At 46.8% G+C, this 16,802-nt stretch overlaps 1 protein-coding gene across 1 annotated transcript in view; it reads left to right on the top strand.

The window, feature by feature from the left end:
• Nucleotides 1-10,568, top strand: part of pxylp1 (2-phosphoxylose phosphatase 1) — a 31,626-nt gene extending 21,058 nt beyond the window's left edge. The window contains exons 5-6 of the mRNA XM_038961036.1: nucleotides 8,175-8,314; nucleotides 8,418-10,568. Of these exons, the coding sequence (XP_038816964.1) occupies nucleotides 8,175-8,314; nucleotides 8,418-9,475 (1,198 nt within the window). The 3' untranslated portion in view covers nucleotides 9,476-10,568. The remainder of the gene's footprint in view (nucleotides 1-8,174; nucleotides 8,315-8,417) is intronic.
• The last annotated feature ends 6,234 nt before the right edge of the window (nucleotides 10,569-16,802 follow it).

Genomic DNA, 16,802 nt, shown 5'->3' with positions numbered 1-16,802 from the left:
GCAGTGTGTGATTTGGAGCTACAAGATGTTCAGTGTGACTGTTAGATGTAGTGCTCCCTCCGGGGTTAGAGCTGAGATGTGTCTGCTAGGTGCATGTCCTGCCTGGGGCCACAGGTTCACTTTCACTGGCACCTAGGAGCATCAGAGTGATCCGACTACACGTTGAGCTCTAACACAGAGACATTCCTTATTTCAAAGTGTGACAGTGTTGACTGTCCAACAGTCATTCTGTCTCCATTTTACTTTCATCACTCTCATTTTCTCCCACTTGTTTTCCCTCCAGACTGTCACTGTGGTGTTGTGATTGCTGTTCTGCTGCTACTCTCTGGTGCAGATGGATGTACACACACACACGCACGCACGCACGCACGCACGCACGCACGCACGCACGCACGCACGCACGCACGCACGCACGCACGCACGCACGCACGCACGCACGCACGCACGCACGCACGCACGCACGCACGCACGCACGCACGCACGCACGCACGCACGCACGCACGCACGCACGCACGCACGCACGCACGCACGCACGCACGCACACACACACACACACACACACACACACACACACACACACACACACACACACACACACACACACACACACACACACACACACACACACACACACAGCTGTCTTACTATACTTGTGAGGACTTTTGGAGACTAACAATTGATTCCCATTCAACTCACAAGTATAGTCAAATGTGTACATACACACGCACAAGGTTTTGCTGCCTCTGTTATCTCGCTTGATTTGAAAAACACGATTTCCCATGCTGCTGTGAAGAAGCAATACTGTCACTGTCAGAAATACTCCCCACTGAGAAATGACTTCACACACACACACACATTTTGATATTTGATATCCTCTCTCTTTTTCATGTTCTCATCTTCCCATATCCTTTTCTGTCTGTGTATAACTGTCTCTTATTCTGTGTTCACCTCCCCCTCTCATTCATCTGTCATCCTGTCTCATCCCACTGCTCTGCTCTGCCTCTCATCATGCAGATGGCACTTTCTGATAAGATATTATTTATAGAAAGGGAAGTCATTGCTGTGGCTATTGCTGCACATTCTCAAAAGCAAAGATCAGGGCAGGAAGGGCTCTCTCAGACCTGGCTTCCCTCAGTCAAAAGTGTGTGTGAGAGATTGTTTGTGTGTGAGGGCACTTGGGTTATATCTACTTTGATTGGCACAACAGAGTGATCCCCGGTGACTTGCATAACCTTGAATCTTGACATGTCATTCTAAATAGATGGCTGATAAATTCCTCCCCAATCCTCTTTTTGGGATATCTTGGTGTATGGCCATTTGCAAATTCAACATGGGCATTTCATTCTGAGCTGATGGGTCTTGCAGAGGAAGAGTCAGTAATCTGAGTCATCTGTGGCCACTGGGCCTGGCCTTCACAGAGCTGAGAGGACTGGTGAATGTCTGCTATGAAGCCAAACTTTGGCTAGAAGATAATTACACATCTTCATTAATGTTTGGCATGTCACAAGAAGGCATAACCCAAATCACAGGAGGTTGGTGGCACCTTAATTGGGGAGGACTGGCTCGTGGTAATGACTGGAGTGGAATCAGTGGAATGGTATCAAATACATCAAACACAAGGTTTCCATGGTTTCCATGTGTTTGATGCCATTCCATTTACTCTGTTCCAGCCATTATTATGAGCCATCCTCCCCTCAGCAGCCTCCTGTGACTCAAACCCACATGAGCGCTCATGCATTGAGTTTGTGTCTGTACTCGCGCTCTCTCTCTCTGCCTTTCTGTCTCTCTCCCTCTTTCCCCCAGTGCACCCCTCTCTCTCTCTGACCAGTATTCAATGCCATCTGGCTCTCAGCACCGACATTCCACTCCAAGTTAGAGCTGAAAGGAGCGAGGGAGAGAGGGAGGAGAGAGAGAAATGGATAGATGCAAGGCGACACAGCCAAGTGGAGAGAGTGGGAAGGATCCACGGTGAGAAAACAAGAGTGTGAGACATAGAGAGATAGAAACAGAGAGAGTGAGGGATGAAGGTAGACTTGGGGAGGTTGAAATGTGGACCTCCTGAGAGAAGATCTTTGTTTTGCTGGAGCTGCAATAAATCAAATCAAATGTTATTGGTCACATACACATGGTTAGCAGATGTTAATGTGAGTATAGCGAAATGCTTGTGCTTGTAGTTCAGACAGTGCAGTAATATCTAACAACAACTACCTAATACACACAAATCTAAAGGGAGGAATAAGAATTTGTACATACACACAACCGTTCAAAAGTTTGGGGTCACTTAGAAATATCCTTGTTTTTGAAAGAAAAGCAATTTTTTTGTCCATTAAAATAAAATAAAATAGATCAGAAATACAGTGTAGACATTGTTAATGTTGTAAATGACTACTGTAGCTGGAAACGGCTGATTCTTAATAGAATATCTACATAGGCGTATAGAGGTCCATTATCAGCATGTCACGTTCCTGACCTTATTTCCTTTGTTTAATCTTTGTTTAGTTGGTCAGGACGTGAGCTGGGTGGGTATATTCTATGTGTTGTGTCTCATTGGTTTAGGTGTGTCTGTTTGGCCTGATTTGGTTCTCAATCAGAGGCAGGTGTTTTACGTTGTCTCTGATTGTGAACCATATTTAGGTAGGCTGTGTTCACTGTTTGTTTGTGGGTGATTGTTCCTGTTCATTGCGTTCTTTGTTTTACTAGGTTCACATGTTCAGGTCTGTAGCGTCGTTGGTTTCATTCTGTTTATTGTTTTGTTCGTGTTGATAAGTGTTCCAAAACATATGGAAACGTACCACGCTGCGATTTGGTCCTCCTCTCTTCCACATAACGACGAGCGTTACAGAATCACCCACCACAAAAGGACCAAGCAGCGTGGTAACGGGCAGCAACAGCAGCAGCGGCCGAAATCTCAGGACTCCTGGACATGGGAGGAGATTTTAAACGGAGAAGGACCCTGGGCACAGGCTGGGGAATATCGCCGCCCCAAAGCTGAGCTGGAGGGAGCGAAAGCTGAGCGGCGACGATATGAGGAGGCAGCACGGCAGCGCGACAGGTACGAGAGGCAGCCCCAGATTTTTTTTTGGGGGGGGGGCTAAAGGGGAGTGTGGCTAAGCCAGGTAGCAGACCTGAGCTCACTCCTCGTGCTTATTATAAGCAGCGCGTTACTGGTCAGGCACCGTGTTATGCGGTTAAGTGCACGGTGTCGCCAGTGCGTGCCCATAGCCCGGTGCGCTATAGGGCAGCCCCCCGAAAGTGTCATGTGAGTGTGGGCATCCAGCCAGGGCGTATTGTGCCTGCTCAGCGCGTCTGGTCTCCGGTACGCCGTTTCGGTCCAGGGTATCCTGCGCCGGCTCTGCGTGCTGTGTCTCCGGGGCGCTGGGAGGGTGCAGTGCGTCCTATGCCTGCGCTCCGCTCGTACCGGGCAAATGTGGGAGTGGAGCCTAAGGGAGAGGTGCGCGTAGTAGGCACTAGATCTCCAGTGCTCACCCACAGCCCGGTTCAACCTGTGCCTGCACTCTGGAGGGTCCGGGCTAGAGTAGTCATCCAGCCTGGGGGAGTGGTGCCAAGGCTGTGCACCAGAGCTCCAGTACTCCCCCACAGCCCGGTCCTTCAGGTGCCTCCTCCTAACACCAAGCCTCCTGTAGGTCTCCCCAGCCTGGTGGGTCCTGTGGCAGCCCCACGCACCAGGCTGTCTCTCCGTCTCCTCCCTACAGGTGTGCCCGTCTGCCCAGCGCCGTCTGAGCTGTCCGTCTGCCCAGCGTCGCCTGCGCTGTCCGTCTGCCCAGCGTCGCCTGCGCTGTCCGTCTGCCCAGCGTCGCCTGCGCTGTCCGTCTGCCCAGCGCCGCCTGCGCTGTCCGTCTGCCCAGCGCCGTCTGAGCTGCCCGTCTGCCCAGCGCCGTCTGAGCTGCCCGTCTGTCCTGAGCCTTCAAAGCCGCCCGTCTGTCCTGAGCCTTCAGAGCCGTCCGTCAGGAGCCGCTAGAGCCGTCCGTCAGGAGCCGCCAGCCAGCCAGGAGCCGCCAGAGCCGCCAGCCAGCCAGGACCGACCAGAGCCGTCAGTCAGCCATGACCTGCCAGAGCCGTCAGTCAGCCATGACCTGCCAGAGCCGTCAGTCAGCCATGACCTGCCAGAGCCGTCAGTCAGCCATGACCTGCCAGAGCCGTCAGTCAGCCATGACCTGCCAGAGCCGTCAGTCAGCCATGACCCTGCCAGAGCCGTCAGTCAGCCATGACCCTGCCAGAGCCGTCAGTCAGCCATGACCCTGCCAGAGCCGTCAGTCAGCCATGACCCTGCCAGAGCCGTCAGTCAGCCATGACCTTGCCAGAGCCGTCAGTCAGCCATGAGCTGCCCCTCAGTCCGGAGCTGCCCCTCAGTCCGGAGCTGCCCCTCAGTCCGGAGCTGCCCCTCAGTCCGGAGCTGCCCCTCAGTCCGGAGCTGCCCCTCAGTCCGGAGCTGCCCCTCTGTCCAGAGGCGCCCATCAGTACAGTGGGGTTATTTTGGTGGGTCGTCAATAGGAGGAGGCCACGGAAGCGGGGATTAACTATGGTGGGGTGGGGGCCACGTCCAGCGCCAGAGCCGCCACCGTGGACAGATGCCCACCCAGTCCGCACCTGGGGGGGGGGGGGGGGGGGGGGGGTACTGTCACGTTCCTGACCTTATTTCCTTTGTTTAATCTTTGTTTAGTTGGTCAGGACGTGAGCTGGGTGGGTATATTCTATGTGTTGTGTCTCATTGGTTTAGGTGTGTCTGTTTGGCCTGATATGGTTCTCAATCAGAGGCAGGTGTTTTACGTTGTCTCTGATTGGGAACCATATTTAGGTAGGCTGTGTTCACTGTTTGTTTGTGGGTGATTGTTCCTGTTCATTGCTTTCTTTGTTTTATTAGGGTCACATGTTCAGGTCTGTAGCGTCGTTGGTTTCATTCTGTTTATTGTTTTGTTCGTGTTGATAAGTGTTCCAATAACTATGGAAACGTACCACGCTGCGATTTGGTCCTCCTCTCTTCCACATAACGACGAGCGTTACACAGCAACCATCACTCCTTTGTTCCAATGGCACGTTGTGTTAGCTAATTCAAGTTTATAACTTTAAAAGGCTAATTGATCATTAAAAAAAACGTTTGCAATTATGTTATCACAGCTGAAAACTGTTGTTCTGATTAAAGAAGCAATAAAACTGGCCTTTAGACTAGTTGAGTATCTGGAGCATCAGCATTTGTGGGTTCGATTACAGGCTCAAAATGGCCGGAAACAAGTAACTTTCTTCTGAAACTCGTCAGTCTATTCTTGTTAACAATGTCTACACTGTATTTCTGATCAATTTAATGTTCTTTTAATGGACAAAAAATGTGCTTTTCTTTCAAAAACAAGGACATTTCTAAGTGACCCCAAACTTTTGAACTGTAGTGTAAATATATGGATGAGCGGCATAGGCATGGTGCAATAGATGGTATAAGGTACAGTATATACATATGAGATGAGTAATGTGAGATATGTTAACATTATTAAAGTTGCATTGTTTAAAGTGACTAGTGATCCATTTATAAAAGTGGCCAGAGATATGGGTCTCTATGTAGGCAGCAGCCTCTCTGAGTTAGTGATTGCTGTTTAGCAGTCTGATGGCCTTTTCAACAGTATGTTATATTTCAGGAACTGTTTTTCAGTCTCTCGGTCCCAGCTTTGATGCACCTGTACTGACCTCGCCTTCTAGATGGTAGCGGGGTGAACAGTCAGTGGCTCGGGTGGTTGTTGTCCTTGATGATCTTTTTGGCCTTCCTATGACATTGGGTGCTGTAGGTGTCCTGGAGGGCAGGTAGTTTGCCCCCGGTATTGCGTTGTGCAGATAGCACCACTGTCTGGAGAGCCTTGCGGTTGAGGGAGGTGCAGTTGCTGTACCAGCCGGCGATACAGCCCAACAGGCTGTAAAAGTTTGTCAGGGTTTTAGGTGACAAGCCAAATTTCTTCAGCCTCCTGAGATTGAAGAGGCACTGTTGCCCCTTCTTTATCACACTGTCTGTGTGGGTGGACCATTTCAGTTTGTCTGTGATGTGTACTCCGAGTAACTTAAAACTTTCCACCTTCTCCACTACTGTCCCTTCGATGTGGATAGGAGGGTGCTTCCTCTGCTGTTTCCTGAAGTCCACGATCATCTCCTTTGTTTTGTTGACGTTGAGTGAGAGGTTGTTTTCCTGACACCACACTCCGAGTGCCCTCAATAGATACAGCAGACGTGTGTTTGAGCAGGCTGTTTTGTCTCCGGGGTGTGTGTGGATTATGTGTGTGTGCTTGGGAGAGAGAGATTTACATTTATAAAGGTCTTATTTATAAAGGTCTACAATCTGGGTCTGTTTTTATTTTGACCAGTGTGTAATTATGGGGATCTAGTCTGCACTAGCATATGGGTTATAGGCAGGATCCTAGGGGACTGTTGGAGTGTGTGTCTGTGTGTGTCTGCATGTAATTCCCCACAGCTTGCACTAGCATGCCAAGTCGACCCACTGTCTCTGTCTGTCTGCGGTCTCTCCAGCTGGAAACTATTCCCCCTCTTTAGCCTGCCTCTCTCTCTCTCCCTCTCTCTTTCTTTCCCTTTCCTGCTCTGTCTTGCTTGACAATTCAAAGGGATTTGACCACCAGTGAGATAGATATTGAGTGGGCAAGTCAATAGAATAGAAGAATGTTAAATCTAACACCAGCATAATGCATGATCCTTTAGTTAGATACTGGAGCTGCTTGGCCAACGTTAGTTAGAGACTGGAGCTGCCTGGCAAATGTTAGTTAGAGACTGGAGCTGCCTGGCAAATGTTAGTTAGAGACTGGAGCTGCCTGGCAAACGTTAGTTAGAGATTGGAGCTGCCTGGGCAACGTTAGTTAGAGACTGGAGCTGCCTGGGCAACGTTAGTTAGAGACTGGAGCTGCCTGGGCAACGTTAGTTAGAGACTGGAGCTGCCTGCTGAATGTTAGTTAGAGACTGGAGCTGCCTGGCAAACGTTAGTTAGAGACTGGAGCTGCCTGGCAAATGTTAGTTAGAGATTGGAGCTGCCTGGCAAATGTTATAGACTGTAGCTGCCTGGCAAACGTTAGTTAGAGACTGTAGCTGCCTGGCAAACGTTAGTTATAGACTGGAGCTGCCTGGCAAACGTTAGTTAGAGACTGGAGCTGCCTGGCAAACGTTAGTTAGAGACTGGAGCTGCCTGGCAAACGTTAGTTATAGACTGGAGCTGCCTGCTGAATGTTAGTTAGAGACTGGAGCTGCCTGGCAAACGTTAGTTAGAGACTGGAGCTGCCTGGCAAATGTTAGTTAGAGATTGGAGCTGCGTGGCAAATGTTATAGACTGTAGCTGCCTGGCAAACGTTAGTTAGAGACTGTAGCTGCCTGGCAAACGTTAGTTATAGACTGGAGCTGCCTGGCAAACGTTAGTTAGAGACTGGAGCTGCCTGGCAAACGTTAGTTAGAGACTGGAGCTGCCTGGCAAACGTTAGTTATAGACTGGAGCTGCCTGCTGAATGTTAGAGACGGGCTGCTTGGCGAACGGGATTTCATGATGTAATACTATTCTGTGGTGGAAGGCATAGATTTAAGGTTAATGTTTCAACCAATCATGACAAACCTTGTCGAATCTGAGACTAATGATAGGATGTGATGTGGTTTTGGATGATGTCTCAGAACTGCTATGGAAACCAGAGTGTCCCTGTGTGTATGTGTGCATGCTCATGTATGTGTGTGTGTGCGTGCTTGTGTGTACCGCTGAACCCCTGCCACCCCATAAATAATCTTTAATCTGTAAAACTATGGTGCGGTTGAGCTGCAGCTCCCAGATTTGATGTATTAAACTGTAATCCTCTATCATCTCTAACCGTTTAGATCTTTGACTGATCATCCCCTGCCCTGACTGTACACTGACCTCACTGTGAGGGAAACATGATGCTCTTGTCTCTGTAGCCATGTCTCTGCTGATTGTGTTTATATAGCCCTCATACTCTATCTACCGCACATTGAACTAGGCTCAGTCAGTGTTGTGTTAGACAGCTCCCTGGTGGTAGAGACATAACAGTGCAAGACTGCATACTACTTTAACTCTAGTTTTCACCCCATATGAAGGGTTCTTTCCTTCCACATGACACATATTAATCATGTCACTTAACCCCCCCTCTCTCTTTCATCTCTCGCCCCCCTTCCAGGAAGCCCTCCCACCCCCAGCTAAAATCTTTCATTGGTCACATGGCCCAGGGGGGGCATGGCCGCTGGGAGGGGACTCTCAGCTCGTTGCCCTGCCTCCCTAACCACAGCGCTTGTGAGATGGGCGAGCTCACTCAGACAGGTAACCAACCAATCAATCACATTAAAGATGTGTAAAGAACCACCCAAACCAGGCTGGTTTTATATCTGAAATGTGCAACCAATCTCTGTCTTTCCCTCTTTAGGTGTAGTGCAGCATTTACGCAATGGCCAGCTCCTTCGCCAAGCCTACAAGCGCCACAAACTCCTCCCGCCCGATTGGTCGACCAAGCAAGTTTGGGTGGAGACTACGGGCAGGAGCCGCACCCTCCAGAGCGGGATGGCTCTTCTGTATGGGTTCCTGCCCGACTTTGACTGGAGCCGTCTGACAGTCCACCACCAGTGGAGCACGTTGTTCTGTGGCTCAGCCTGCGACTGTCCTGCTAGGAACCGTTATCTGGAGGAGGAGCAGAGGAGACAGTACCGCTTCAGAGCGGCAGACACTGAACTGGAGAGGACCTACGCAGACATGGCCCGTACGCTAGGTCTGCCCCCGCGCCAGCTCAGAGCTGCCAACCCTATAGACTCTCTGCTGTGCCACCTGTGCCATGGCCTGTCCTTCCCCTGTGTGGCAGCAGGGAGTGCTCTCGGCAGTGGGGGCTGTCTGACTCTGGCCCAGTTCGCTGTGATCCGGAGGCAGCAGTTAGAGGACGAGGTGGACAGGAGGAGGGTGGGACTGTATCACCGCTACGCCGTGCTCGCCACGCACCCCTACCTCAACCGCACCGCCAACAGGTTGGAGCGTGTTGCCAAGGCCTACGCTCCGGGCAGAAAACCCCGCGCTGGAGGAGAGGAGGTGTTCACCCTGTCCTCGGCTCACGACGTCACCGTGGCGCCGTTACTAAGCGCCCTGGGCTTGGAGGAGGCATTGTTCCCGAGGTTTGCAGCAAGGGTTGTGTTTGAGTTGTGGAAGAGTCCGCACGCAACGCAGGGACAACGTAAGGGGCAACGGCAGAGCCAGAATAAGGCTTCTGGGGTGAAAGGGGAGAGGTCAAAAGGTGGTAACGAGGGGGACATGTTTGTGAGGGTTCTGTACAACGGAGAGGACGTAACATTCCATACCACCTTCTGTCGCTCACATGACCGCCATGCCACACAACCGCTATGCCCCCTGGGTAACTTCCTGTCTTTCGTCAGGAAAGACATGTTCGGTGTCCTCAACGCCACGTCCTACCACGACGCCTGCTACCGACGGACAGGCTGACTGACAAAGGGGTGGAGAGAGAAAAGGAGGAAAGGAAGGGAATCATTTAGCTGATTTTGGAATTTGTTAATAGCTCTTTTCCCACGTTGATGGTAGTGCCCTATTGAACTATTTTAATGTCTTAAAATTTTGACATTTTTCTAAAGTCAAAAAACATTCCTAGAAAGCATAGATACTGATCATACATGTCATGCACACAAACACACTGCAAAAATACATATTTTCACCAACATATTCCTATACACAAACACACTGCAAAAATACATATTTTCACCAACAAATTCCTATACACAAACACACACATACTATATACACACTCTTCATGCCTTCTTGATCAGATGTCTTTGTCAATGAAGTTGGACTTCTAAACTGACAGCCTTGTGGTGTTGACAATCACACCCGGATACTTAACCTGCAAATATACACATTTGAACGTTGACCTTTCTACCATTTTTACATTTTTTAAATGTTTGTAAGGGAAAGACATTCTGGGGTGAAAGTTAAGGACTCAGACACTTTATTCACACATTCCTGCATTCCAACTGGGAATGTTGAGATTCTGCTTTTCCCAAATTCCTGCATAGAAAAGGGGAACATTGAAACTGGAAACACGAATGCTGGATTAGTTCATATAAAATGTTGAATCTGCCATTTATAATTTGTCTTGATATTGTTCTGACATTTTGATTAAAATGGTGCTGGAGACCAATAGAATTAGGGTCGGTTTTTCTGTATAATTAATTCATTTGAGTTTACTGCTAAAAAAAGAGCTCAGTACTGTACTTTCAGGTTGATTTCAATGTTAAGAATTAAGTCATCCCAACAATTTACACTCAATGTTTACTCAATAATGAAAATATTCCACACCTTAGTAAAGGCTAGTTTTTAATGGTACTTAGATTTCACTGTTGCTGTAAGATGGTAATAACAGTTCATAAATATGTCATCAGTAATTGTACATTTTTCCACTACATGAAGGAAACCATTTTCCAGTTGGGACTATTTTTATTAATGATGTTCATAATTTTGAATAATTATAATTTTTACTGTAAAGCACATTACAGTCTGCAAAGAAGTAATAAAACTTGTTTCCTCACAACTGTCTCTGTATTGTGTGAAAACGTATGAGCTAACATATTACTGTTCTGAATTCCCCAAGTCTCATGGACTAGACGTAATATAGTAAACATAAATCCAGGACAATCAAATTAGTATGCTATGTTATGTTTGAAATGGTTACATAAGATAGGTTACTTAGGCTTGACAAAATCCTGCAGAAAAAGTCCATGATGACTAGTCCTGCACAAACATGACAATTCCTGCAGGACCAAAACCTGCAGGATGTTGATATTCCTGCAAGACCAACTAAATCTCAGCACGAATCCGGCAGAACAATTCCTGTAGGACCATGACAATTCCTGCAGGACCGAAACCTGAATAATTTTAATATTCCTGCAGGATATGGCAATTCCTGAAGGACCAAGTAAATCCCAGGATGAATCCCGCAGAACCGAATCCTGCAGGATTTTGATATTTCTGCAGGATATATCAATTTCTGCAGGACCAATTCCAGCACAAAATCATGCAGGATTTAGATATTCCTAGGACCGTATCGGTCTAGTCTCAGTCCTGACTTAAATTTTCTTGAAAATCAAACAAGGTTTGAATTTTGCTGTCCATCAATGATTCCCAACCAAATTGAATGAGCTTGAGAAATTTTGACAAAAACAATATGTTGCCCTAAGAGTTGTCCAAAGTTGGTAGAATCTTAATGAAAATTATTCACAGCTGTAATGGCTGCCAAATGTGCTTCTACCAAGTAATAACACAGATGTAATGACTGTAACGATAATCGTCTGGAGAAGGAGAGGAGGTCCAAAGTGCAGCGTGGTATGTATCCATAATACTTTTAATCAAAATGAATACACGAACAAAAACAACAAAACGACCAACGAACAGTTCTGACAGGTGCAACAAACACTAACCACCCACAAACAAAAGTGGGAAAACAGGCTACCTAAGTATGTCTCTCAATCAGAGACAACGATAGACAGCTGCCTCTGATTGAGAACCACACCCAGCCAAACACATAGAAATAGAAAACCTAGACCTACAACATATAATACCCACCCACATCACACCCTGACCAAACTAAAAATAGAAACATACAAAGCAATCTATGGTCAGGGCGTGACAGTAACCCCCCCCCCCCCCAAAGGTGCGGACTCCGGCCGCAAAACCTAAACCAATAGGGGAGGGTCTGGGTGGGCATTTCACCGCGGTGGCGGCTCTGGTGCGGGACGTGGACCCCGCTCCACCTTAGTTTTGGCTCACTTAGGTGGCGCCTTTGGAGCGGGGACCCTTACCGCCGACCCCGGACCGGGGACCCTCGCAGCGGGCCCCGGAAAGGAGGGAAACACTGGCTGCTCCGGACAGGAGGGAGACCCTGGCTGCTCCGGACAGGAGGGAGACCCTGGCTGCTCCTGACTGAAGCCCATCGCTGGAGGCTCCGGACTAGAGGGCGACGCTGGAGGCTCCGGACTAGAGGGCGACGCTTGAGGCCTCGTGCCATAACTCCTCACTGGAGGCTTCGTGCCATGGATCCTCACAGGAGGCTTCATGCCATGGATCATCACAGGAGGCTTCGTGCCATGGATCCTCACTGGAGGCTTCGTGCCATGGATCCTCACAGGAGGCTTCGTGCCATGGATCATCACAGGAGGCTTCGTGCCATGGATCATCACTGGAAGCTTCTTGCCATGGATCATCACTGGAGGCTTCGTGCCATGGATCATCACTGGAGGCTTCGTGTCATGGATCATCACTGGAGGCTTCGTGCCATGGATCATCACTGGAGGCTTCTTGCCATGGATCATCACTGGAGGCTTTGTGCCATGGATCATCACTGGAGGCTTCATGCCATGGATCATCCCTGGAGGCTTCGTGCCATGGATCATCCCTGGAGGCTTCGTGCCATGGATCATCACTGGAGGCTTCTTGCCATGGATCATCACTGGAGGCTTCGTGCCATGGATCATCACTGGAGGCTTCGTGCCATGGATCATCACTGGAGGCTTCGTGCCATGAATCATCACTGGAGGCAGCTGTCTATCGTTGTCTCTGATTGAGAACCATACTTAGTTAGCCTTTTCCCACCTGTGTTTGTGGGTGGTTGTTTTATGTTTTGTGTGTTCACCTTACAGGACTGTTCGTTTATCGTTTTTGTTGTTTTGTCAAGTGTTTCATATTTTAATTGAAATAATGAACACTTACCACGCTGCACCTTGGTCCTCCTCTCCTTCTCCAGACGACGATCGTGACAACGACGTTCGTTTGAGGAAAAATGAGAGGACCAAGGTGCAGCGTGGTACGTGTTCATGACTTTTAATAACACTGAACATTAGAACAAAAAATAACAAAACAGAACAAACGAACGAGTCCTGTCTGGTGCAGACACAAAACAGAAAACAACTACCCACAAAACACAGGTGGGAAAAGGATAACTAAGTATGGTTCTCAATCAGAGACAACGATAGACAGCTGCCTCTGATTGAGAACCACACCCAGCCAAACACATAGAAATAGACTACATAGAACGAAAACATAGAATGCCCACCCCAACTCACGCCCTGACCAACCAAAATAGAGACATAAAAAGGATCTCTAAGGTCAGGGCGTGACAACAGAGGGGTGGAGACTTATACAATTATGATTTTTCTACAACTTTATTTTACTTTGAAAATGTGTAGGTTGTGTAGATCTGTATATATAAAATAATGTAATCACTTATAGATTTCATTTTAAGGCAGAAAAATGTGAAAAAAGTTCAAGGGGCTGTAGACTTTATATAGGCACTTGTCATGAGAATTTTCAATCCCAATGACTATCAATCAATAGCTTTGACCAATCCCCGAGGTTTGTAAGACCATGGGTATTGTAACGCTCTGGGTGTCGGGGGTGTGAAGTCAGGCGCAGGAACAACAGAGAGTTCAATATAGTGCTTTTAATGCACACACGGTAAACAATGTCCCCACGAAAACACTGGGTGTAACAAACAAATGTCCCATACACGGGGGACAAAAACCCAGTCCAAATACACTCTATGAACGAAACAAACAATACGTTCGTCTACTCCCGATACCAATGTACAACTGAATCAATCCCGCACAAAGAAACGTACGGGCTGGCTGACTAATAAAGCCCAACTAATTATAATCAACTCAACACAGGTGTAACAAATAAACACATAAGGAGGGGGAGGAAAAAGAGTCAGTGGCAGCTAGTAGGCCGGCGACGACGACCGCCGAGCGCCACCCGAACGGGAAGGGGAGTCACCTTCGGTCGGAGTCGTGACAGGTATACTAATAATTAGCAAAGACTCAGCTTTATGCAAAAGGTTAGTACAGTTTATTCAGAGAACGTTCTAGTCCATTGTACAAAAACATCAATTTTATACTGGCTCCTTACGCACATACCTTCACACAAACAGTAGATATCCTACGCACATACATACAAGTTCAAATCTTAAGCTACGCCTTGCTCAGACAGTCTGTGTTTTTCCAATATACAGATACATTGTTTCTTTAATCTGCAACATGTTTCATAATTTTCTGCGAGCCTAACAGTTTCTCCCCTCCACGGGTGGAGACAGAATGTCCTGTAAGGAACACAGTAGTCCAGCTTGTCTGTCGATAGCTCCTCTTATCATTTGTTTCCCACTTGCACCCTGCTTACATACTAAAAAGGAACAAAAGGTCCTTGTTCTAATTCTGACTAAAACTACACACATCATCAGATTATAGTTTTATGATTCTAATACATTTCATACAATTATATGGTTTCAGAGTGGAATTATTTAATCATTATCTTTAGACATATAAAATAACTTATCAGCACTGTACATAGAAATCAACATTGATTTTGAATATTGATATTTCTGGGTTCTCAACTTTCAGGAAAGTATGCCCCCTGGTGGTGAGAAGTTATGTCTGGTATAGGCTGCTACAGCCACGGACTCAAGATCCTGAGGTCCAGTGTCTATCAACACAGTGTCTACTTGTATTCACCTCAATTTTAGTCATTGATGTCCAGTCTCCCCTACTCTTGGTCATCTAGCAGGTTACAATGCCATGATGAATACATTAGTTATCATAGTGCTCGACAACTTTAGTTGAGAAGCTCTTCTGTAGTGCAACGGAGTTGCCCGTGCCTACTCAAATATAGCTCCTGTACCATCAAACAACTATTTCCACACAGAGAACACAATACTTGGCTATCATTGCCTTTTAACTTTATTAGGTGGAGATGGAGTATCATTCCTCTACACAGGAGTGTCTAGACCACTCAAACTCAACTCTGGACCTCGAAGCCATCTTCCATTGATTTTTGTAATTGTCCCCCTCTAATCAGGGATTCATTCAGACCAGGGACACCAGCTTTGTGCAATTAATTATCAGGTAACACAGAAAACCAGCAGGCTCCGGACCTCGTATGGTCAGAATCATATACCCCTGGTCTAGACTATAAGCTTAGATAGACAACTTTAGTGCCCAAAAGCCCGTTTTAGCATTGGTAGCGCCACTTTGATGAAGTCAACTGGGTGGGCCTTCCTGTGGGTTAAGGAAGGATCACATAATTCCATCTAGGTCAGGCCTGGGCAATTATTTTCCATGGAGGGCCACATTAGAATATATTTTTGCCATCGTGGGCCAGAATGATATTACAGGATTATACATAATGTGTATGACTGTGTTGACAGATATATCTACTGTAAATCATGTCCAGATATGCTACTTATTTTACTATGCACAGAAATAAACCACATCCATGTTCTCTTTTTGCTAAGTATTTTCATTATTAAACATGCAATGAACTACACGGAGGGAAAAGTACACTGTACATTCAGCACCACGGACAGAACTCTTGTTAACGGGTACGCACAAAAACACAAGAAAGAGGGAGAGCTCAACATTACATTTAAAACTACTCAGTGTGAGGAGTGAAGTCTCTGATGGGCATTGACTACAGCAGTGAAGTCAGGTATAATTTCTGACCTCGCTATGTGCAGGATTGGTGAGAGTCAGTAAGAGATGATCTGTGTCTTGACTTGTTATTTGTGACCCAATTCAGGAAACTAGGCATATGTCGCAAGTCATGACTTCACAGGAGACCATTTTAAACATAAAACATTTTTTTTAATCAAAATGCGTTTTTGGCAGAAATGCCTTCTCGACCATGTGAACTTTCACATGCCTTAATATCAAACTTGTATGTAATTTGTAAATACGAGTAAAATTGTTAACTTCTTATGGCTGCAGGGGCAGTATTGAGTAGCTTGGATGAAAGGTGCCCAGAGTAAACTGCCTGCTCCTCAGTCCCAGTTGCTAATATATGCATATTATTATTAGTATTGGATAGAAACCACTCAGAAGTTTCTAAAACTGTTGGAATGATGTCTGTGAGTATAACAGAACTCATATGGCAGGCAAAAACCTGAGAAGAAATCCAAACAGGAAGTGGGAAATCTGAGGTTGGTCGATTTTCAGCTCATCGCCTATCGAATACACAGTGGGATATGGGTCAGTTTGCACTTTCTACGGCTTCCACTAGATGTCAACAGTCTGTAGAACCTTGTCTGATGCTTCTACTGTGAAGTGGGGCCGAAGGAGACGGGAATGAGTCAGGTCTATCATGACCTGACCATGCTCTGACCATGCGCGTTCACGTGAGAGGGAGCTCTGTTCCATCGCACTTCTGAAGACAATGGAATTCTCCGGTTGGAACTTTATTGAAGATTTATGTTAAAAACATCCTAAAGATTGATTCATGTGACATGTTTCATGTTTCTACTGTCTGTTACGGAACTTTTTGACATTTCGTCTGCTTTTAGTGAACGAAGTGGGAGTCCTGGGAGTGCATTCCGACGAAGATCAGCAAAGGTAAGTGAAGATTTATAATGCTATTTATAACTTTTGTTGACTCCACAATTTGGCGGGTAACTGTATGGCTTCCTTTTGTGGCTGAACGCTGTTCTCAGATTATTGAATATTGTGCTTTTGCCGTAAAGCTTTTTGAAATCTGACACAGCGGTTGCATTAAGAACAAGTGTATCTTTAATTCTATGTAAAACATGTATCTTTCATCAAAGTTTATGATGAGTATTTCTGTTATTTGATGTGGCTCCCTGCAAATTCTCCGGATATTTTGGAGGCATTTCTGAACATGGCACCAATGTAAACTGAGGTTTTTGGATATACATATGAACTTTATCAAACAAAACATATATGTATTGTGTAACATGAAGTTCAATGAGTGTCATCTGATGAAG

Source organism: Salvelinus namaycush, chromosome 23 (assembly GCF_016432855.1).
Source record: "Salvelinus namaycush isolate Seneca chromosome 23, SaNama_1.0, whole genome shotgun sequence".
NCBI lineage: Eukaryota > Metazoa > Chordata > Actinopteri > Salmoniformes > Salmonidae > Salvelinus > Salvelinus namaycush.
This window is presented reverse-complemented; position numbering and strand designations above follow the sequence as displayed.